Below are 21,750 nucleotides of genomic sequence, written 5' to 3' on the forward strand. Positions count from 1 at the left end.
AGTCAGGTCTGTTGATTCTGCTAGGAATGTACGAAATCGTTGTTCGCGTTTGTTGCACACGTGATCTAATCACTTATTCGTTCTCTTCCGCGGCTTCAATGTGGAGCCAAAGCGCCCACGAGTAGCGTGATTGGCACCGATCTCCACAGTTGAACTCGATGCGAAGCCCCCGGAAAAGCCGATGGGCAAGGTTTCGCCAAATTTGCGGGCGGCGACAAGTGACTCTCGCACAAGGTGTTTGTGGATGTCGTTCTGAATTTCTTCCATTGAATCTGGGAATTCACCAATGGGCTAATGATGCCAAAGTCGAATGAAATCTGCCCAAGTACTACACTAGCCCCTAACGGGGAAGTGTGGTAATATATAAACACTGCTTTAGGAAGCCAATTTCCCCCCCCAATGCCACATTCTACGACTATTTATTAAACAAAATCATGCCACAACCGATTATGGACACAGCAGTTGTTGAAGAACACGCAAAGGAGATTTCTTCCAATGAGATTGAGAATGTTGCTGCCATTGAGGTAGTGTCGTTCACTGACGAGGAGGAGAAAGCGTTAGTAAAAAAAATTGACCTCACCCTCTTGCCCACGATCTGGGTCATGTATTTGTTGTCCTATCTAGATAGAACCAAGTGAGTTGACTCTGTTTCACGTCGAAGAGTAGATTTCCTTTTCGATGGCTAATCAGTATTTATTTCTAGTATTGGCAATGCAAAGATTTCCGGAATGGAGGTAGATCTCAACTTGACATCGAACCAGTACTCGATTGCTCTAGTTGTATTCTTTGTTGGATATGTCCTATTCGAAGTTCCGAGCAAGTACGGCTGACCTTCCAATAAAATGTGGTCGATTTGATCATGAGTACTTACTTTCCGTCCTCGGTAGCCTTGCATTGGGCAGATCACGGCCTTCTATTTTCCTCCCTTCAATCATGATTCTCTGGGGGGGCACTGACATGTGTCATGGCCGCCGTAAAATCTTTCACGCACTTGGTAGTCTTGAGAACTATCCTGGGTTGCATCGAGGCTGGGTTTGCTCCCGGTGTTTTGCTTCTTATATCCTCATGGTACAAACAAACCGAGCAATCAAAGAGATTCGGGGTATTTATCTCAGCCGCCGTTCTATCGGGTGCATTTGGGGGCCTTATTGCTGCGGGGATTGTTGATGGTCTTGAGGGTGTCCATGGTATTCGAGGTTGGCGATGGCTTTTCATCATTGAAGGTGTTATCACCGTCGGTTTTGCTATAATTTCTATTTTTCTTCTCCCGGATTTCCCCACAACGACAAAACGTCTTTCAGATCATGAGAGACAGATTGCTGTTGCACGTCTAGCCAGGCAAAATGTTACATCTGTAACTGAAGACACTGAGCAGCTGAGTCATTTGGGTGCTTGTAAGGTGGCTTGTCAAGATTATCGCACGTGGGCCTTTATAATCGGGTACATGGTATGTCGATACTACTTATTCCTTTCTTTCCGAGTTTTTGTCATCTTTGCCTCAAATTGATATCCGTTCTTTACTGCCAGGATATAGCGTTAAATATAGCTAATTAATTGTCTATAGGTAATCGTTGGCTCGAGTACACTGACATACTTCTATCCTACCCTTGTGAAGGGAATTTTCGAAAACGCATCCACCAAAAAAATAAATTTACTAACTGTGCCAATTTATGGCGTGGCATTTATTGCGACTGGTATTACCTCATTTTATGGTGATAAAGTTTCTACATGGCGAGGTTTAATCATTGCTATCTGGCTAGCATTTGCATTGATTTGCTCAATTATTGTCTGTGTTGTATACGACTTCATAGGACGATATATCCTCCTGGTCTTCATGGCAGCTGGTCTGTGGTCTACTAACGGAGGAACGCTAGCTTATGCATCTTCTGCATTCGCTAGTATGCACCCACAGGCCCGTGGAGTTGCTTTAGCCATGGTGAATGCATTGGGTAACTTGGCGCAGATATACGGATCGGTATGTATCGTGCAAGACCCTTTTGTCGTCTACCATGAAGCTAACTTTATGTTTTCAGTACCTATTTCCTGAAGATGAAGGTCCTAGGTATATTATGGGATTCTCCGTCATTTCTGCCATGCTGGCAGTTGGCGTGATTGTCTTTTCTTTCCTGCATATTTGGTTTCGTCGGCACTTGTAGTCGAGCCAGGGGATCCCGTGATAGTGTTGTGATTCTACAACCTCAGACTGTATAAGAAACATAATAACGTGAATAGGTTACTGTAACAAGAAAACCTCGAAACTCAGATATTCCATGTGGCCAAATTCCCCTTGGACAACGATGTGGCAAGTCTCTCCTCGCAAGTATCTAGAAAGTTGTGGAGATACCACGGAGGAATGTGACTTGCGTCTTTTGATAGACGAATGAACGCGTTGGCTAACGGTCTATCTGCAAAATGACTCAGGCGCAGCTTTTCCAAATATTAAAGACATTATTTCATTGTTTCAACCCCACTCGGAAGGTTTTTTGAATTGTAAGGACTTGCGATATGAATGAATATGGTATACTGAGTTAGCCTGGGTACACGTAACTGAAGCTCGAACTAGATCGGAATTCATAATGACTCCAGCTGACGACAGCAGTAAATGTAGACTGTACAAGACCAGGCGGAGTAGCTCCTCTACAGTTAAATTTTAAACCAATTCATCTTCCCTAGCGTGCTAATAGCCAGCTATTTAGTCACTCAGAAAAACGACACTTCCACTGTCAAGGACAGCCCTTTTTCCTGGTTCCATTAGATCATGAAATGCATGCTTCGAGTAATCAAGCTCGAGTTCCTTTCGAAGCGATTTCATGGGCCACTGGAGATATTCCTGACATGAATCGAGAAGGTCCAAAAGTACAAGTCGCTCATGTGGATCGTGAACACAAATCGCAGCTGTCAAGTATCAGCATAGTTTATAAATAACTTGTTCGCGATATCTTACCCCCTTGTAAGCATTTAATCGAGATCAAACTAGCACCGGGGTCATCTGCACATGCAGATCTTGCAATTCCACAAATGGTATTCACGGATATGGTTAACATGTGTTTTAATCGTTGATTACAACCGGTAGCATCTAGGGAAGGATGGTGTTGGATCACAAGTATGAGAGCGAGGCTTTGGATCTGTAACGCCGCTGCATAGGATGTCGGATTCACCCATATAAGCGGAAAGACAGTTTCATTTGAGGTTAATGGCAGAGGATTATACTCTTTTGGGAGAGCCTCGCGCCAGTCTTGCAGTGAACGCAGCAGCTCATTCCCTCGTTCAGCACGCCAGGTCGCGTTCTCTTTTTTCTCCTCTTGTGATATGTAGTTGACACACTGCGCTAGAAGGTGAAAAGCTCGCCTAGCTAGTTCAGGAGCCGACAAAGACTTGATGTGTTTTTGGGGCTTCCAGATGCCATTTGTGCGGCATCGGTGTCGGATGGCGATCCAGATATCTTGTTGAAACCAAGCCCACCAAATGGCTGAACGAAAACCCCAAGCTTCACAGTCGCTCTCCTGAAAAATTTGAAACCAAAATATACCTTGGATGTGCTCTTCCCACCTTCGATCATCACCATCGATCATTTCATAAGTGCTGATGAGTATAGCGGCGGCGGCCAGTTCTGAACTCTGAGTTTGAGACGAAGACTGCATGGCTGAGTTCAGGTAATGCATGGATTCAACATAGTATTTCACCGCTGAGTTACGAAAAATTGCACTTTCTTGATCTTTTGCGGTTGCCTTGCTATCTTCCTGAAACTGTAAGTGGCCAAAATCATGTTTTCGTGTTCTGTATAGAGAGAAGTGAAGGGCCGAAAGGCCCAGCAATGCTTTCATCAATCCCATGTTTTGTAGGGCTAAGTGCGGAACTGTGGTTGCGAAATTCATTTGTTCGTCATGGAAATCCAATATCTTGCTCACAGTGTACACAAAATGTCTGAAGAGCAAGATTTCCAGACCAGATACAGGAATTGGGTGCTCTGATACCCACCAAAGGCGAGAAGCATTGGTTGTATCGGGTGCAGTGTACGGCACTGGGGATTCGAGAACTTGATGGTGTTCCCAGTCTCTCACCAAGGATTCTTCGTAGGGACCCTTCCGAGAATTCGATGGGCAAGGAATTATGTTCGATTTGCGCTGCAATCTCGCCCCAGCTGCGACCTGGACCGTGGGGACAGAGTCACCAGCCGGACTGGGTGAGAAGGGGGTCTCATTCACTTTGTTGTCGATCGCTGTAAATCCTGTACCCGAGCCAGGGTTTGATGGTAGGCGAGTTCTTTGGCGCTGAAGTAACTTCGACGAGCCATCCGAGTAAAAACCTTTTGACTTGGGTTCGCCATTTCGGTTTCTGGTAAATTCTGGTAGAGATTTGGATTCGTCTGGCGGTAAAGTAAGATCATGATTGTAGAAGCAGGACCGACTCCCAACTTTACAAGGGCCACACTGAGGTCGCGCCTAATATAATCAGTTTGCAAGTCCTATGGGAATACTTCCATGTTAACGGAAAGATTCATACCTCATCACATTTGACATGGCGGCGTTTGCAGATGATGCTGGAGTCGCGTAAGCAGATTGAGATATGTAAATTCAAGCAAGAACAAAAACCAACCAGCCAGTCGTAGCACGAAGTCCACGACCCCGAGATTTGCGCTTTGGTTGAATTCCCATCTCGTGTTTGACCATGGCGGCCTTGGGAGCGGATTAGGACGGATGACCGTGACGATGCCCTGGGAGATCAGAATATCTACCAAGTCCAAAACACAGACAAGAGTATTGTAAAATTGTCAATAGAATTGGACGTGAATCCAGATAATCAGAATGATCCGGCGTCTGCCGTTCATGCATCTAGATGTCTGCCACTCAGAGATACAATAGCCCGGTAAACATCTCGCTTCGTGATTTTGATCATAATTTGTGGATATAAAAGTTGCAAAAGTACCATAATGCTGGAAAATGGCCCATAACAGCCTGGCCTTGCACGGTGGGCCAGTACTGGGTAATCAAGGCTCGCTAACAACGACCTCGGTGCCTCGCCAAGATGGCTGGCATGACGTTGGACTCGATGCGAGGGTCCGTTGGACATTCCACCGATTACTCGACTTAATCCCAATCTAGAGCGAAGCTCGCCTCGACGCCATAAAATGGCCATAAAGGGTTTCTTCGAATGACTGTGTAGGCCTCCCCTAGGTACACGCCAGCTAGACGAGCTTGGGGTAAGGTGGAGAAATTTCGACGTCCCTCCATTCAACGATGCAATTTCAGTATGTTGAGCATCGCTAGACACTCAAAAGGACCACCAAGCCGTGACACAGTTAAATTGGACAGCATTCCATTGGAAAGAACCATCCCTCCACTCGAAAGTTCCGGTTTTCAGGCACATCGTATGCACCATGAGTCCCAATTTTCCGGACACTTCAGCAGGCAATGGTCACCGCAATGGCGAGGATACGACAGCACCACATCAAGCAACCTCAAATGTATCGCATGCTTTCCTAGACACTCATCCATCTCCTGATCATAACTGGAAAATTACTCTGGAGGGCAAGGTCATCGCCATCACCGGTGCAAACCGGGGCATCGGCCTAGCTCTCGCAGAGGTATGCTTAGCCAACGAGGCCGCAGATGTTTTCAGCCTGGATATCTTCGAGCCCGGGGAGGAGTTTGCTGCCCTACAAAAAGCCAATTCAAACAGGCTCCATTATGTCCACTGCGATGTCACCTCCGAGGAGAGCATTACATCCGCAATCGATGCTATTATCGCGGCAAGAGGTGCCATTCATGGTTTCATCGCGAATGCCGGCATGACGAAGCACCAGCCAGCGTTCGACTTCAGCCGTGCCCAGTTGGATCAACTGTTCAACCTAAACGTGTTTGGTGCCTATTTCTGCGCTACTATTGTTGCTCGGCGGTTTATTGAATTGAAAATCAAAGGATCAATTGTCTTCACTGCGTCTATGACATCCTATCGCCCCAACCGCGCAGCACCTTCGGCTCCCTATGGGGCGACGAAAGGTGCCGTACGAAATATGACACATACATTGGCCATGGAATGGGCTAAGCATGGTATTCGCGTGAACTCAGTTTCACCTGGCTTTATTAAGACTGCCATGACCTACTTCGTGGATCAAGCCCCAGACTGGGATCTTAAGATGCAATACTATGGCGGGATGCCCAGGCTTGCGGATCCCAAGGAACTTGGTGGAGCTTACGTGTATTTGCTTTGCGACGGTGCCTCATATACTACTGGCATTGATATTCCAGTGGCTGGAATTGTTGGTGCTTGGTAGCGCTGTAAGTACAAGATAGATTGAAGTATTACACCTGGCAGGCAGCATTCCCACCGGCACAAGGTCCCATGGAGTAGGTTGACCATGTGCTGCATAGAGCATAGAAAAACCCTCACAATGAGCCAAATCGGTTTCTTGGTTGCGTTCTGCTTGTAAAGATTCATGGATTTTCGAAAATATTATTCCTCCCAATCCTTCTTTAGTCGGGCTATAAGTCTTTTGGCGGGAAATCCACTTATCCGGAGCATTTTACTCAGAATACTAAGAAGCTCGTTACGCATTTCGGATGAGCGAACAAACCGACCGACTTGGAAATGGTTAGTAACAATGACGACTAAATTGCGAATAGACTGACCTGCAAACAATGCCTGTACATTGACAAACGCCATTGCGGGTTCATGCTCCTGGCAGGAATTGGCGATCCCACAGACAGTTTTAACGCTTTCGGTGAGTTGTTTTTCACGTTGCATGTAAGTTCCAAGTCCCCCCATAGTGGGTTGATTCAGCATGACAGCCGTTCTCGCGAAATGATACATCTGTATTGCACCTGCATGGGTCATCGGATGAATCCATATAGGTGGGAACACGGTATTTGGGTTTGCGTTCATGGTGACATTGACGGGCTGGTATGAAGCAGGGAGAGAACGATACCAATCATCAAGTACGCAGAGAAGTCGATCACCTTGTTTCATCCTTTCTCTCGGGTCCTGATCTGACAAAATTTCATCCGAGGCAGCATACTTCACGCACTTTCCACAAATGTAGAGAATTCGCGTCCCCAGCTCATCCGAATTGAGGTCCTCAAGAGGCCTTCGCGCATTCCAGAACGTAATGGTCGGTCGTCCGGCTTGAAAAGCCGCCCAAATATCCTGTCGAAGCCAAGCCCACCAAACGGCCTGCCTTAAACCGTCAGTGGATTCGCCATCATTATCCTGAGATCTCTGGATCCAAAAAGAGCCCCTCAAATGTTGTTCCCAGACGCCACTGCTCGGGGCATTGTCGACGTCAAACATTTCGTACGTGCTGATCATGGTGGCTGTTGCTAATATCTCGTGGGAATCGGAATAAGAGGGATAAAGTAATGTTTGTGAGAGATACTGGAGTGTTTCGTAATAGTATTGTGTAGCCATATGTGACGGGGCACTATCTGAATCTGGTGATAGACGTGTCGCCGCTGGTGACGTTTGAGAATTCACATTTGGAGCCAAGTTGTTGCCTAGAATCCCCATATCAGATACGTTCCTGGAACGAAGAGACATATGCTTCGCGCCAACAGCAAGTATTGACTTCAGGAGGCCGGTGTTGCGTAGTGCGAGGTGAGGAACGACATTACTGAAATGCCGAGAAGGATCAAATAAGTCCAGGATTGGCCCAACAGTTTCAATGTAATAGCGGAAAAATAGCATGTCAATTTCTGATAAGTCTATCCTTGTTCTTGTATTCCAAATTTCCGACGGTCGTTGAAAGTTTGATGAGGGGTCGTCAGTTCTACCATCTCGGTCATTCAAAGTGGATTGGTGCAGTAGCACATCGTGTCTCGCATCAGCACATTCAGGGGCCGGGGACTGTTTACGAGAGAGGGCGACCTCGACAGTTTTCCAGTTTGCAACTCCATTTGAAGTATGAGATAAACGCTGGAAGTTACTGATGGCATCGCGTGCCAACAAGTCGTACCACTCAAAGGGTGAAATGTTCAACAGGGATTCCTGGCTCAACGAAAGCGGAGATGCTGGAAATGCTGACCCAAGTAGACTCTGCTGATTAAATTCATTGAGATTATTATTTTGTGGTGATTCAATTGACAGGGTTCGGTGCAGCGGCACGGCCGTTTCATCAGGGGTGGAAAAAGTGTGTTGAGAATGCAATGTTGGCCTAATATTTGCCTGTTGTGTGTGAGGAGTTTGCAATACCGCGTGGGTGGCTTGTATGTCGTTGGTTTCATCAACGCCGATGCTGTCTACACCAACCCCCTTATCCCTGGGGTCCGGTTGTGCCCTAGCGTGATCTCCTTCGTCTTCAACCGTAGCGGCACCAGTCTGAACCTCGTCGTGGTCAGCATTCTGTGCGTATCGACAGATCCGTTTAGATTTGGAGCAACGAAAGCAAGTGGGTTTGCCATCATCGCATTTGACGCGTCTCTCTCTGCAAGTGAGACTGTGATGTGCATGTCAGCGAGACCCTCGCTTAGATAGCCCTCGTAAATTGTACTAGCAACGAATCTACCTACCATCCTGTTCTGGTTCTCAATCCGCGTGCCCGAGAAGGTCTGATGCGACGACGTCGATTCCCTTGTGCGATGGGCGCCGTCGTGGACCCTTGCCGCGAATCACCAGTAACGGTCATGGGAAATTCATTGCAATTAGTGGTTTCGTCTCGAGGGCGCCCTTGAGTTAAATAACCATTTGCATTTCGCTTTACCCACTTTCTCCCCACATATCAAACTTCTGTCGGCCCGTGCGGGGGCCGTGACCGGAGTTTTCGGGGTTTAACTTGCCATCAGCTTGTAGATTGTTGCGAAATGCATATCTCCTTCAAAATCGGAAAAAATAACACATGGATTTTAATACTGTGGTGAATTTGAATCTCCTTTTCGCTGTATGGGAATGGATAAGAAGCTTCGTGTTTTAGGTTCATATCCTTGGATTCGGTTCCAAAACGCGATAGCGCCCTTTGACGAAGATACATTTCCCAATGAAATTCCACGGGAGTTCAACAAACTTCGTATATATGTCATCAAGGAGAGTCTTGCAGCTATTCTTGGGGAATGGGATACTGGTAACATAAGTGAGTATTTACTATGCCCGATCACTCACGGGTTCGTGCTAATCTAGTAAGAAACCCCTTTTTATGAGATTCAATCGGATCAGAATACTTTAATGAACGCGTTATCGAAAATTAAATCGACGGACTTTACTGCCTGGGGTTCCTTTTTTTTTGGCATAACTGGAACCCGGGGAGCGCTCGAAAAGATTCAATCATTGGACGGAGAGTCTAGTGTTCACGACGCTCCTGCGGTTGGCCCAGAAACAAACGAGCTTTTCTACGCCGATACAGGTGTAACAGGGGGACTTTGGGCGATAAAAATTGACTCGCGCAAGGTACGTTTCAAGGATATATTTTTCAGTGGTTGAAAGGTGTTGATCTTGTTTTCTCAAGGCCCGTAAGGTAAAAATTGATCCACCACTGGCCAACATCAACGGTGCAAAGTATCACAGTAGTCATATTTATGTGACAACTAACGGCACCCATACTCGAGCCATTTTTCCTATTGATCCTCTAACCGGTTCTGCAACACCCGTCGTTAATAATTTACGCGGCCGCCAATTCAATAGCCCGAATGATTTGGTTTTTAACGGAATGTCAAACACATGGTTCACAGCTCCATGCTATGGTTGGTATCAAGAATTTCCTTCAGTTCAATCGCCAGAGCTTCCAAATACCATTTACTTCCTCGACATGAATTCGAAAGCTCTGGTTGCTGTCTCAAACGATATTGTCACGGCACCAAATGGTTTGGCGTTTTCAACCGATGGATCTACCCTTTATCTCGCGGATTCTAATTCCACTGCTGGTCGATCGCTCGCACATTTTTCTGCAAAGCGCGAAATGTTTGGGCATTCAATGTCAGCAGATCTATCCTGAGTAACGCGAAGCTTATTTATCAAACAGAGAACAGTTGGCCGGATGGGTTACAAATCAGCAAAAACGGATCTTTGATGATAGCATCTTTGGGAGGAGTTTGATGTTGTTGATCCCAATTCTGGCAAGTTGCTCGGGAAGATTAACACACCTGCAGATGTTATTTTCAATTTGCAGCGAGGACCACCACTGGGTGATCGACGAAGGTGGCTCTTGACAGGAAGAAATTTAATATATAAGGCTTTAATCAAGACATCATAGTCTTCTTCACCAACATTTTGAATAGATTCAGCGAAACTAGCTTCAACTGAACACTCTTAAGTGAAGTATTAACATGATATATGCACCAAAACAGCGCACCTGGAGGCGCTAGGTCGACCTTGGAAGGTCAGAACTGAAAGGAAAGCAGACGAGTCGAAGCGAAAGCAAATAATGGGCAGAAGCGACCTTAGATACGAGTCACGCGAAGATTTATTTCTTTGACAATTAAGAGCGCTCTTTTCTTCTCTTCTCTTTTTCTTGTTTCACTCAAGTTCGACGTCCTCGCGCGTTAACATGATTGCTCAGCCAAAGTTCTCGACCAAATTAAATGTACCGTAAACGTCTTGTCGCTGGCCATTAAGCGAAACGGTGGTCACTAAGCGAGCAGTGGGTTTGGACCGCAACCGATCCAATTAAATTGTAGTCTTGTTTGTTTATCAAGGGGAACGATCGAGAAATACTATTTTCTCTCACGGATTCGGATTTTCAGTTTCTATCTACTCATTTGCTAATTTCTTTCACGTGGCTCGCTTATTGACCAACTCGCCTAGGGATAATCTAAATTTCCCCATACAATATCTTTGATTTCGCGACTCGAAGCTCCACAGAAAGCTTCTGCGGCACCATGGATGAAAGGGAGTGGCAACTGCAAAAATTGAAGCCCAGCGAAGCATTGTCGCTCCTTTTGATCCGGTAGTAGTTTTTAAGACCTTAGTCGACATTTTTTGGTTTAATAATCTGTAGAACCTCAATAAATATCCTAGGCAGATCTGGACCTCATTGTCCACTCCAAAATGCCGGCTGATAGTGTGACAATCCAGCAATATCGGACTGACTATGCACCCGGAGATCTATCTTCCACTGTTGGCCTCCCACAAAGCTGTCGCACCTCATCTTCGACTATTCTATCAGTTGACGAAGCGCTCCGCATCATTAATGACCAGACACCCAAGCCCGTTGCAGTCGAGACTTCAGTAACCACATCGGTCATTGGCTCAGTAATAGCCGAGGATGTCTATTCCGCTGGGATGGTGCCAACATGTCACGCTAGCGCTGTCGATGGCTATGCAATTACTGTGGAAGAAAGGACAATCACGAAAGGTGATTTACCAAGGATATCATCCGTCAACACCAATGCTAGCGAACGCTTAGGGCCGCTTCAGCCTGGATCTGTTGTGAGAACTACAATTAGTTCCCCTCATCCCCCAAATGCCAATGCCGTGATCAGAATCGAAGACGCATATCAAGTGGGCCCCGAAAAAGGACTTGTCAAAAACCTGACTGATGATACCATCCTTGGAAAAGATGTGCGTGCTCCAGGGAGCTACATTGCTGAAAAATCCCAAATCTTTGCTCGCGGTGATATTATCTCGTCTGTCGGAGGAGCAGTCAGTTTACTTGCGATGGCAGGCGTTCCGACTATCAAGGTATTTGAGAAGCCTCGGGTTGGAGTTCTCAGCATAAGCGACGGCATCACGGAATATACAAGGCAACTTAGCGATGCTAGTCGGTTGGCTGTCATATCTGGGTTGGTCTCATGCGGCTTTGAATTCGAGGATCTCGGAGTCGCCCATAGTACGTCGCATTGTGAGCTAGAATATGCTTTGCGTACTAGAACGCATTTAATTCTGATCATCAAGGATATTTCAACAAATGATCAAGATTTCAAGTCCACAATAGAGTGGACGCTTGGTGGTTTCATCCATTTCGACCAAGTTCACATGAAGCCTAGCAGACAAACCCTCTTTGCGACAATACCCGTCAATGCCACTGAAAATCCGTTGACAGGGCAGATATTGAGGCCACTCTTTTCCCTCCCAAATGACCCGACGTCTGCTTTGGTAGCCTTCAACCTATTTGTTCTGCCTTCGCTGAACAAACTCAGCGGTCTCGATGAGAGCTATACCAATACTGCTGCGAAGCCCTGGGCAAAGCCGCAACTAGGTTTGCCTCGAGTCGCTGTTGTGTTGACTCATCACTTTCCTCTCGATCCCAAGAAGACTGACTACCACCTTGCCGTTGTGACGGGCTCTCGTTCTGATGCCAGGTTATATGCCACTAGCATCAACGCGAAAAACACCGGTGCACAGGGCTCTTATGCCACTGGGAGTGTCAAAGCTAATGCATTGATAATACTCCGTGCAGGTCGGGGTGTTGGTATAAAGGGTGAGATTGTTGAGGCGCTACTGATGGGCCCCGTTCATGGCTCAGACGTTCGACTTATCTGTTAATATACTAATATTCTCGAACACATCGGGTGGTTATCTCTGAAGCTTCCATTGTTTTGAATAACGCCACGGGTACACTCAAATATAAATTTTCTTGCCCTAACTTTTATTCTGGTTCAATACTCGTACAGTGGAAAGTGGTTTGAATTTACTATCAAACTTATATTAGACACGGACAAGCCCCATTTTTGGTTGGTGACCCCGACCTAACAGCCATTATTTGAATTAATTGCAGAGCATCTACTATACGTCTCTTATACTAATAGTATATGCCTGTGGCAGACCTGCCCAAAACAACAGACTCTTCTAATAATTTACCATGGTAGATACTTAACCATATCTATATCATTGCAAGAGCTGCGATGTTAATCTCTAGCCTCCAATCGTCAACCCCCAGGAATCTTTTCCTCCACATACAATCGATTCTCAATAATATCATCGGCATTCAAAAAGTCGGTGCTTGAAGTCCGTTGCTCAGCAGCTGCATCATCAGATACAATACCAGAAATAACATGACGCTTTGCTAATCTTGCTCGAGCAATCTCTCGATCTACCTCAATAAATCAACTATCATCCATAAGCGCCGCGGCCGAACTCCACAGCTCCCGAATCAAACTAAGATAAAGGCCCTCGAAAATAACAACGCGCGACTCCGGCAATATAGCAATATCATCCGTGATAGGGTCTTTGATCGCATGATCGAAACTGGGTGCATAGAAAGTGGACGAGGATGAAGCCAGGGGCTCTCGCAGACGTTGTACAAATCTATAAAATTCTTTTACGTCGAACGTAAATGCAGCGCCTCGACGGTGTATGGCGGTTGCTGGGTCTGGCATAGCGGCCAGCTGAGATTTGGTTAAGTGATAGTCATCCATTGGAATGCACACCGCAAAGTGTTTTTCGGTGTTGCGTAGGTGGTTCACTCGTTCAGTCACAGCTGCAACCAAAGTTGTCTTGCCTGAGCCTGGAATGCCCGACACGCCGATCAAGATGCGACAAGCTTCATCCTTTGATTTACAGATATATTTCAGAGCCAAAACGATCAGCCTTTTTCTTTCTTCTTTTGCTTCTGCAGAATTCAATTAGCGCCACTGCTGTGTACCAGTAAAACTCTTTTATAGCAAAATCTACTCATTTCTTCAGGTATACATTGATTTACTTGTATTTATAGGCGATAACCCTTAAGGGTTAGTGTACTGTGGAATTTGCAATTTACAGTAGACCTCAACTTAAGATAGTCTGCTCGATAAACGATCTGCGCTAAGGCCTTGGCGGTAGAGCTGAGAAAAAAAAAATCTCAGTGTGTACCGGTCAATGCGATTTTGAGAATGACTTTAGCCAGTCTTTGCGCTTACAATGATACAGTCGTCGTTGCGAATTGAGAAGGTGTCAACGATTCTAACAGTCGAGATGCAGCTATTACTTAATCGTCGAGTCTATGTATGTTCGACAGGCATTGCAAATTTTCTAGTTGTTTCTAGTTGTTGAAGATACCTATAACCTTCACCGCCGTCAATCATGTTTAAAATTTTCTGGGATATCGCGGGACAAGATGCGTTTATACGTCTCAATATTTATCACCGGACTACAGAATAAAGAATAACTGTTTTCTTTACTCAATCCTAATCACCGGTTATGAGCGCTGTTATTGCTCAGAGTTAGATCTGTGCACTGGGCGGCCCCTAAATTTGCCCCACAAGTGGGCCGGCTCACGGATATTGCACAGGTCTATAGTATACTGAATTAACTACAAATATTATACTATTTTGACGATATAATCCCAACAAAAGGCAGAACAGAAATAAAATAATAAATTATTTACCATAATGTTTAAATGTATTTCAGACTCCTGCACCGCATTTCCTGGCGTATTTGCATTCGTCACTCGGGGTATCATTTGTGGCCGGTATTGCATAATAGTCTCAATAGGGGTGTTCTTAAGGTCCAGATTTCCAATTCTGATTTCAGGACAGCTTCATTAATCACCATGGACCTCGTTTGGTAGATTGGATATACGGGTATTTATGATTCAATGATTCAGTTATTGCAGAGTGAGGTTGATCTAGTTCAGAAAATAACTGGCATCAGCTGGACGCGGCGAGCTAAGCAGTATGTATTTATCTGCTGTGCAGGTGCGAGAAATTCGGTTTGATTTCTTTAGTGAGGCGTTCCGCCAATTAAGAGGGGCACGTTAAGGTTAAGTGAATGTGTTATTTCTACATCTGTCAACGCGGCATCCGAATATTGGGTTCGTACCAAAATCAGTATCGAACCTATTATATACAAAGTGTCTTGCAAAAGTGCGACAAAAGGCTCGCTTCAACTTGACCTTTAACCAAAGCTCCAGAAATTTCCTTATCTCGAGTCCCGAGGATATATTGAAGACTCATCGCGTCGATTTGGAGCGCTGTCCTTTTCGGCAAAGGCTGTAGGGGGTCTTTGGGGGGGAAGTCCAGGGCTGGGAGGGTACTGAGAGCGGATGCTGGTGGAAGGCATCCTAGGTTATGAGGTGCAGTGCGGTGGCGCGGTGGTTGCTTGATGTTGTTGGTAGTAGTCATAGAATAGTGCTTAGCTAGTAGGATAACAGATTGGGGAAGAGCAGAGTATATATTTTCTAGGTGGTGCGTGAATGAACTTGAAAAAAAGCAAGTTATGAGTACGAGTATTACAGTACTCGTACTCTAGACACACGTGTTATTTCTCGGTTTGTACCGGTTACGAAGCTAAATCAGAATAGGATATACCTATGGGATAATGGCCAATCATTGCGCAGAGAACGTCTTCCTCAAGTAGTGGTTTGCGAACAACCTGTTCTAAGGCTAATCACATTGCCATGGCAACTCGATGGTATCCGAGCTATACCCGCGGGTGAACGCTTTTATTGGCCGTTTCCCTGGCCAAGAAGGATATGTTACCAAACCCCGAATTCGAACGGCGCACTTCGCTAGTTTGGCGCCAAGTCCAAAAGACAAAGAACGCGGCGTTCGAATGCGTTATAAGATGGTTTGGGAGGAGCACTGCCTTTGTGCGTAATGAATTCCATGTCCATTCTGCTGCATCTGACCTGCTGATATTTCACCCCAATCTATACGTGAACCTATGGGGCGATACGAGGGTGAGTTGGCAAGCGTTTCGGCAAGGGGTCTGTGCACTTCTTGTGACATGGAAGCGTCTGCCGCAAACAGTTACCTAGTCGAAAGGGCAAATGCTGGCAGGCTGGCAAGGAGGCGGGTCGAAAGCAACAACAACGCTAACAACACGTTCTAATAGACATGTGCCATAGCAGAGCGAGATGCTGATAGCGTTATGTGGTAGCGATGTAGCGATAGCAGCGAGAACAATCTTGTGGAAGACTCATGTATGCAATAGGAACTAAGTGTATGAGATATGTGTAGTTTATATTCATAATTCATAGTCAATCTAATGTGGTTAGGAAGTGAACTGCCCCCCCCAGAACCGAAGCCACTAATAATCCTCCGCCAAGTACTCGCTACACTAGTAAATTTCATGCGGGCTAGGTTGGTTAAGCTATGAACTAAGCCTAATGAAAACTCTGAGGATGTGGGGTTCCGCGGAGACATTATCCCCGCGGATATTGAAAAGCGGAGCTCCCAGACCTACTCATTACCCATTTAGCCCTTTGCTACTCGTCCATCTAGCTGAACTACAGCGAGACCGATTTTGCCAACCGAAAGTATGGAAATTTTTGATATTCAAAGACCTAGACACGCGAACGCAAAACAAACTAAAGATTGCTGACGAAATGAAAGGGCTCAGGGAAGGTCTATCGAAATATGACGTCCCTTCGAGTCCACAATACAGATTCCCGCTATGCAAGGGACAAATAGATTTCTAGATATAGAGTGGTGGCTGTGCAAAACACCTGACGAATCAAGATTTGGATTGAGGTCCTTGGGTATTTGACAGGTCTTTATCGCTTTATCGTTGGGAAACTTATAATTCAGACATCTTTTGGTCTCTTCAGTATATTTATGTTGTTTCCAGTTCAAATGGTCACCAGTTCCGGAACACCCATACAATTAGGGACATCAACGCAACTATCGAACTCATTGTGAGAAGGACATGCCGGTACCATTGGGTATATATCTAGCATACGTGATCATAAAAGCGACCTGCCAACCTGTGAGAGTTTCTTACATACTAGTGCCATTGCACTTAAAGTGATGCAATGTTCCTGATCGGATCGTACTCCTAGGGATGTGGATTGAACTTCGAGTGAGTGCAAATACTCGGCGGAGCGAAGAAAAACTCACTTCTTCTCATATTGATCAGGTGAAAATAGAAGAGAGAGAGTTACTGAAGGAGAGCCCAAGCATTTGAGAAAATTCAGCGCAACAGTTGAAATACTCACTGTGCCTTTAAACGAAGAACTAGAGTGTTGTGACATTGGACGTGGGGACGCATTCAGTGACATTCAGGCTGCCCTACCAGTAATGGAAATACATACGTGCGTGCGTCCTATCCGGTTTATGGAGCTACGAAAATGGTATGCTGACATACTACTTCAAGTTTATGCGTAAATGCCCACGCAAACAGCTTTATATCAATATCAAGGGCTAATGGCGGCTACAACTGTGCTTGTCTGATCTATGGTGGACTTGACATCAGCCAAACCTGGGAATCGGCTTTGCGGTCATGTGAGGGACGCCATGGGTTTAGCTGGTGTACTAACGCTATTATTGATGAGATCATGAAGAATAACGCGCTTATGAGAATGGAGATCATGCGAGGCACAGTAGATGGTGGTTCGGATACGTGGGCTCTGGAAAACACTCCGTCGAACGCCCTCACCGGAGTTCAGAAATTGCAAATGGCGATCGAAGGCTTGAAATGGCTCCGGCAAACGAAAAAAGACACCCCCTTTGATCACGATGAGACAAGTACCTTGAAGATCATGACCGGCTTAGCGACTTGCTATACACTCTTGGGTTGCAGAACCGAGGCATGGCCACTATACGAAACCGTGCTCGAATCCATCCGAAGTCAATTGGGAAGCGAGCATCCAAAAACTTTGCTTGCTATGGTTACCGTGGCAAATGCATATGAGTCCTCGGGTAAACTGTGGGAGGCTCGGGCGCTACACGAACAAGCTGTAAACCTAAGCAGAAGGGAGTTTGGTGAAGCTCATCCCCTTACAATAAGGGCGATCGGAAATTTGGCAGACACTTACCTTTACCTGGATTGCCTGGATATTGCTGTTGAGTTGAGCGAACAGCTGATGAGCATTGCTCGAACAAAGTTGGATGATGAGAGCCCCCTCACTCTCTGCATTACCAATCAGCTGGCGAATTGCTATCGTGAAGTTGGTCGTCTAAATGAAGCTGTGGAAGATTTGGAAAGTGTGATCAAGGTGCACACTTCAAATGATGGGCCAGAGGACTATACTACATTAGTAGCGATGAGTGATCTAGCTCATTGCTATCGAGACCTTGGACAATATGAGACGGCACTGGAAACATATAGGGCCGTGGTAACCGGGTTCGAACGACTGGTCGCCCCACAGCAAATCAACACCCTGGCTGTACGCGGTCATATGGCAACTACGTATTACAGGTCTGGTAAGGTGACAGAAGCCCTCGTTATCCAAGAAGACTTGTTCAGGTCTTTTAAAATGGAATTTGGATCTGAGCATCCGATCACATTGGATGTATCAAATACTCTCGCAGTTTATTACTCTGGTGTAGGCCGTGTACGTGAAGCGAAAAACATACATCTAACAGTCGAAAAGTCTGCTTGTGCAGCTCTCGGCGAATCACACCCTGCCGTACTGATTTATCGCAGCAACCTGGCGCACATCTATCACATTCTCGGATATAGTGAATATGCTGTTCATTTACAGTGCTTAGTCCTGGATGCTAGCCGCGGGACATTAGGCGACAGCCACCCTATTACGCAGATGTCAGAACGCAGTCTTGACAGCTTCGTCCACCGCTAAAGTAAAAGCGGGTCGCTGTATTTGGGCAAATAAGCTCAAAAGTGTGTACCTACTTGGAACATATTTATAGTTATCCTTCTAGGCTGCAGTCTGACTGGTCCCTTATACAAAATATCGAAAACATGCCAGAAGGCTACACTAAGATACAGATGTTATGAATGTTGCTCCCTGATTTGGCAATAAGGTCATTCTGGCCGATATCAAGTCAACGCCATCTAACTAACTACAGGAGGGCTTTTTCGTAAGTAGATCCTGGAAGGGTTACAGTGGTATCACGAAATGGGCAGCATTATGAGCGGTCTAGGAAAAGGAGCGCTCGTAACCCCCGAAATCTCGGAATATTTTCTGACATTAAATCGTAAGAGTGTAGGTTGTAGGTACGCACACACACACACATCATTAACACCCGGCGACTGAGTGACCATTGCATCAGTGACAGAGGAGCCGGACCTGTCGTTGAATTCGAGAGGTCAACATATTATGATCGAACCGATAGATGATGTTAAGCAAGGAACGTCGACACGAGCGCGATTGTGGATATTGACATACTCGGCCGCACGCTAAGGCAAAGCAGGATCCGGGCTAGTATTGTGCGTGCGAAATCGCACAATGTTGACCTGCTCAGGGATGGCAGGAGACCTGGTAAGTACAAAAGTCCATCTCTCAAGTCTCATAATAATCCACGATTCGCTCAGTTATGTATGTCCAAGAATTATTGTTCCATTTTCAAATGGAAGCGTCCAGGATTGAAGCCATGATTTGCACCATCGACTTGGCATCATTGCAATCATTGGACCATCCAGCAAGGCAACACAGTGGGCAACAAATACGACTTTCGACTTTGCATCAGGCTCGCGGACTCATTGGCCAGGGTCTGCAGATCCACTTTCGATGGACGCCAAACAAGTCAACCAACGATCAGGTTCGTCAAGCCTGGACTGGCTCTGAAGGCAACCGAAGCGGGTGATCTACAATGCGCTCCAACACAAACGGCCCTGGCGACGTGGCGGCAAGTCGTCAGCAAGCTGGATATGCGTGCGAGAGAGGAATCCGAGTCCATGCGCGGAAGCCGATGGTCACGAAACCTCGATGCTGCCTTTCCCGGAAGCAGACTAATTTCCTCTACGACAGCCTATCGAAACGACAAGCAGCGCTTCTGATACAATTGCGTGCGGGGCACGCGCGACTGAATCGCTACCTGCAGAGAATGGGCCATCTGGAGAACAACACATGCGGCTGCGGAACAGACAGTGACGATGGAGAGACAGTAGAGCACTTCCTCTTTCACTGTCCCGAATGGAATTCGTTACGGCAGGAGATAAAGCTCAGGATCGGATCAAGATACGGAGATACTTCGTACGCATTAGGAGGGAGAAGCAGGAAGGTCGACATGGAAGTCCGATCGATGAAGCTCAATCATCGGGAGCTTGAGTGATGTCCGCGAGGTTCTCCGGTTCGTGGAGAGCACAGGACATGAGTGCCTCAAAGCGAAAGGAAAATGTAGAAGGGTAACTTGGTTTCTGTATATACTTGCTAGGGGGCTGCATGCAGCCGTAGGCCGCGAAAAGCCCGAGGAACAAATCAAATCAAATCTCCCTCCGTGAGGAACTTGCGATTTAGTCTGGACGATACCCATAGTTACGCATTACTCAATATTGTTCAAGTTACCTTGTGTTCTCCACTCGTGATTCAATCCATCGCAAGCCTCCTAACAAGAGTTCCAAACATAGCGGCACTCATATCAAAGGTCGTTAGATCGGTCGCAGTAAAGACGCAATGGATGGTTTTATTGCAAACCTTGGACTCTTCCTGATCAACAACTTCATCGGGAACTCTTTGGCTATTCACCGCGTTTAGTATGTGTCTTAGGGTACGGCTGAGCGGACGAGAAGCCCTGTTCTCCACACCCTATGGTCGTATGTACTATCTCTACAGTGAGTTAGGGCTATATCCTTGTGATGAACGAATCAAGAGACGATATGCCGGTATTGGAAGAGTATAATAGTATTTTGTTTCATATTTTATGTTCCGCTGGACTTACTTTTAATGGCCAAAGACGTAATACATTTGCATGATCTGAACAACATTTTATAAGTTCGACTCTAAATCTTGATATAACTATTCTTTCCTTGGCTATCTTCAACATTCAACGCCATGTGGTATCTATTCGAGACCGCGGTGAAAAGGTTGTCGAAAAGCAAATCGCTTGTACTCCGCAGCTGTGTGTTCCCGGGCTCGTTTGCCCAGATGAGCAACACGATAGACATAATAGGCATAGCTAACGAGATCGTTCCGGCAACAATAAAAGTGTTTTGAATGCCCGTTGCGGCAATCCAAGGTGTATAGACGAACATTATGAGGACGGAAAGACCATTCCCAACGAAAACAACCCCCACGAGAGCATACCCGAGAATATAAATGTTCTTGTCAGTCTCTCTTTCTTTTCACTGGCTGGTACTCGCACTTACGTCAGGGTAACAGTCCGCGAGATATGTGAGCGCAATATCTCCGATCACGGAGAAGCTGAATCCAAAGATAGCATATCGTACTGCGAGGACTATCCAAGGCAAACACTGAATGACCAAATAAGTATTCAGTTTCAAGATATGGAGGACCTGGAACGACATTACCTGTGATAAACTTAAACCAAATGTTAATAGACCCACAGTAACTATGAGAGATCGGGGTAGATTCATCCACAGACGCATCTCAGGCTCAAATATGCCTTTATTGCGCCGAGCTGACCACAATATTGACCTGCCATTGAGTGGAGCGCCGACAAAAGTACCTAAAATTGCCCCTACCAATACTGACAGAATGAAAAGTCCTACTGAGGAGGATTTGAAGGAATATGGTGGCCTAAGTGTACATTTAGAGAAGATGTTGACGCAACAAACAATACCCTCACATTCGAACAACAAATGGTTACTTCGAAACACCTGGTTTGTTTTCTAGAGAGCTTGGAGTCTCGCCTCTGCCCCAGTTTTCTTTAGGATCATCTCTTTGCTTATCGGGGATAGCTGTTGGTAGGGCCTCGGACATTTCGCTGTTGCTGATTTGAATATATCAAGGGGTAAATTCGGCAATTGTTACTACCGTTGCGCGGAAAATATGAAGAGACGAGATCTTGCTTTTGCTTCAATTATTGAATACCACTGAAAAAAGATGTTGCGTCCGAGCAATTTATGTGTTTGAATCTCACATGACGTTACAGTGACGCCGAGACAGAATATAGCAAAAGTCAACGTAGAACTTGCATCGAATTTAATTCCCCGGACATAATGTTTTCCACGGAAGTCGAGGCGTTGCGGGATTTCCAGGTTCTGGGGATCTATCAAAATTGTCTACGGGATCGGCCTAAAAATGCCTGTTCGGACCTTTCTGATGCTTTA

General features: G+C 45.9%; 10 protein-coding genes across 10 annotated transcripts; 6 read left to right on the plus strand and 4 right to left on the minus strand.

The window, feature by feature from the left end:
- Positions 1-434: 434 nt before the first annotated feature.
- Positions 435-2,156, plus strand: N7469_001862 (vitamin H transporter; the record flags this gene model as incomplete). Its single annotated transcript, XM_056640782.1, is given in 6 exon segments — positions 435-634; positions 704-820; positions 888-1,102; positions 1,116-1,447; positions 1,565-1,975; positions 2,034-2,156. 6 exon segments carry the CDS (start codon positions 435-437, stop codon positions 2,154-2,156), a joined length of 1,398 nt encoding a protein of 465 aa, XP_056506539.1.
- A 536-nt stretch (positions 2,157-2,692) lies between these two features.
- On the minus strand, positions 2,693-4,670 carry N7469_001863 (Zn(II)2Cys6 transcription factor domain-containing protein; the record flags this gene model as incomplete). The annotated part of the gene is made up of 4 exons (XM_056640783.1): positions 2,693-2,895; positions 2,945-4,442; positions 4,504-4,540; positions 4,597-4,670. The coding sequence occupies 4 exons, from the start codon at positions 4,668-4,670 to the stop codon at positions 2,693-2,695; spliced, it is 1,812 nt and encodes a 603-aa protein (XP_056506540.1).
- A 707-nt stretch (positions 4,671-5,377) lies between these two features.
- N7469_001864 (short-chain dehydrogenase) lies at positions 5,378-6,274 on the plus strand (the record flags this gene model as incomplete). Its single annotated transcript, XM_056640784.1, has 1 exon — positions 5,378-6,274. One exon carries the CDS (start codon positions 5,378-5,380, stop codon positions 6,272-6,274), a length of 897 nt encoding a protein of 298 aa, XP_056506541.1.
- A 179-nt stretch (positions 6,275-6,453) lies between these two features.
- Positions 6,454-8,617, minus strand: N7469_001865 (Zn(II)2Cys6 transcription factor domain-containing protein; the record flags this gene model as incomplete). The annotated part of the gene is made up of 2 exons (XM_056640785.1): positions 6,454-8,428; positions 8,502-8,617. The coding sequence occupies 2 exons, from the start codon at positions 8,615-8,617 to the stop codon at positions 6,454-6,456; spliced, it is 2,091 nt and encodes a 696-aa protein (XP_056506542.1).
- A 260-nt stretch (positions 8,618-8,877) lies between these two features.
- N7469_001866 (SMP-30/gluconolactonase/LRE family protein) lies at positions 8,878-9,916 on the plus strand (the record flags this gene model as incomplete). Its single annotated transcript, XM_056640786.1, has 3 exons — positions 8,878-9,058; positions 9,110-9,372; positions 9,431-9,916. The coding sequence occupies 3 exons, from the start codon at positions 8,878-8,880 to the stop codon at positions 9,914-9,916; spliced, it is 930 nt and encodes a 309-aa protein (XP_056506543.1).
- A 1,052-nt stretch (positions 9,917-10,968) lies between these two features.
- On the plus strand, positions 10,969-12,405 carry N7469_001867 (MoeA C-terminal domain IV; the record flags this gene model as incomplete). The annotated part of the gene is made up of 1 exon (XM_056640787.1): positions 10,969-12,405. One exon carries the CDS (start codon positions 10,969-10,971, stop codon positions 12,403-12,405), a length of 1,437 nt encoding a protein of 478 aa, XP_056506544.1.
- A 560-nt stretch (positions 12,406-12,965) lies between these two features.
- Positions 12,966-13,537, minus strand: N7469_001868 (uncharacterized protein; the record flags this gene model as incomplete). The annotated part of the gene is made up of 2 exons (XM_056640788.1): positions 12,966-13,471; positions 13,534-13,537. 2 exons carry the CDS (start codon positions 13,535-13,537, stop codon positions 12,966-12,968), a joined length of 510 nt encoding a protein of 169 aa, XP_056506545.1.
- A 3,609-nt stretch (positions 13,538-17,146) lies between these two features.
- N7469_001869 (uncharacterized protein) lies at positions 17,147-18,358 on the plus strand (the record flags this gene model as incomplete). Its single annotated transcript, XM_056640789.1, has 1 exon — positions 17,147-18,358. The coding sequence occupies one exon, from the start codon at positions 17,147-17,149 to the stop codon at positions 18,356-18,358; it is 1,212 nt and encodes a 403-aa protein (XP_056506546.1).
- Positions 18,359-18,967: 609 nt separating this feature from the next.
- Positions 18,968-19,518, plus strand: N7469_001870 (uncharacterized protein; the record flags this gene model as incomplete). Its single annotated transcript, XM_056640790.1, has 2 exons — positions 18,968-19,000; positions 19,162-19,518. The coding sequence occupies 2 exons, from the start codon at positions 18,968-18,970 to the stop codon at positions 19,516-19,518; spliced, it is 390 nt and encodes a 129-aa protein (XP_056506547.1).
- A 942-nt stretch (positions 19,519-20,460) lies between these two features.
- N7469_001871 (uncharacterized protein) lies at positions 20,461-20,712 on the minus strand (the record flags this gene model as incomplete). Its single annotated transcript, XM_056640791.1, has 1 exon — positions 20,461-20,712. The coding sequence occupies one exon, from the start codon at positions 20,710-20,712 to the stop codon at positions 20,461-20,463; it is 252 nt and encodes an 83-aa protein (XP_056506548.1).
- Between the last annotated feature and the right edge of the window lie 1,038 nt (positions 20,713-21,750).

This window comes from Penicillium citrinum (assembly GCF_028827155.1).
Source record: "Penicillium citrinum strain IBT 23319 chromosome Unknown utg000001l:1.0-4955037.0:1.0-4956770.0, whole genome shotgun sequence".
In the NCBI taxonomy this organism is placed as follows: domain Eukaryota; kingdom Fungi; phylum Ascomycota; class Eurotiomycetes; order Eurotiales; family Aspergillaceae; genus Penicillium; species Penicillium citrinum.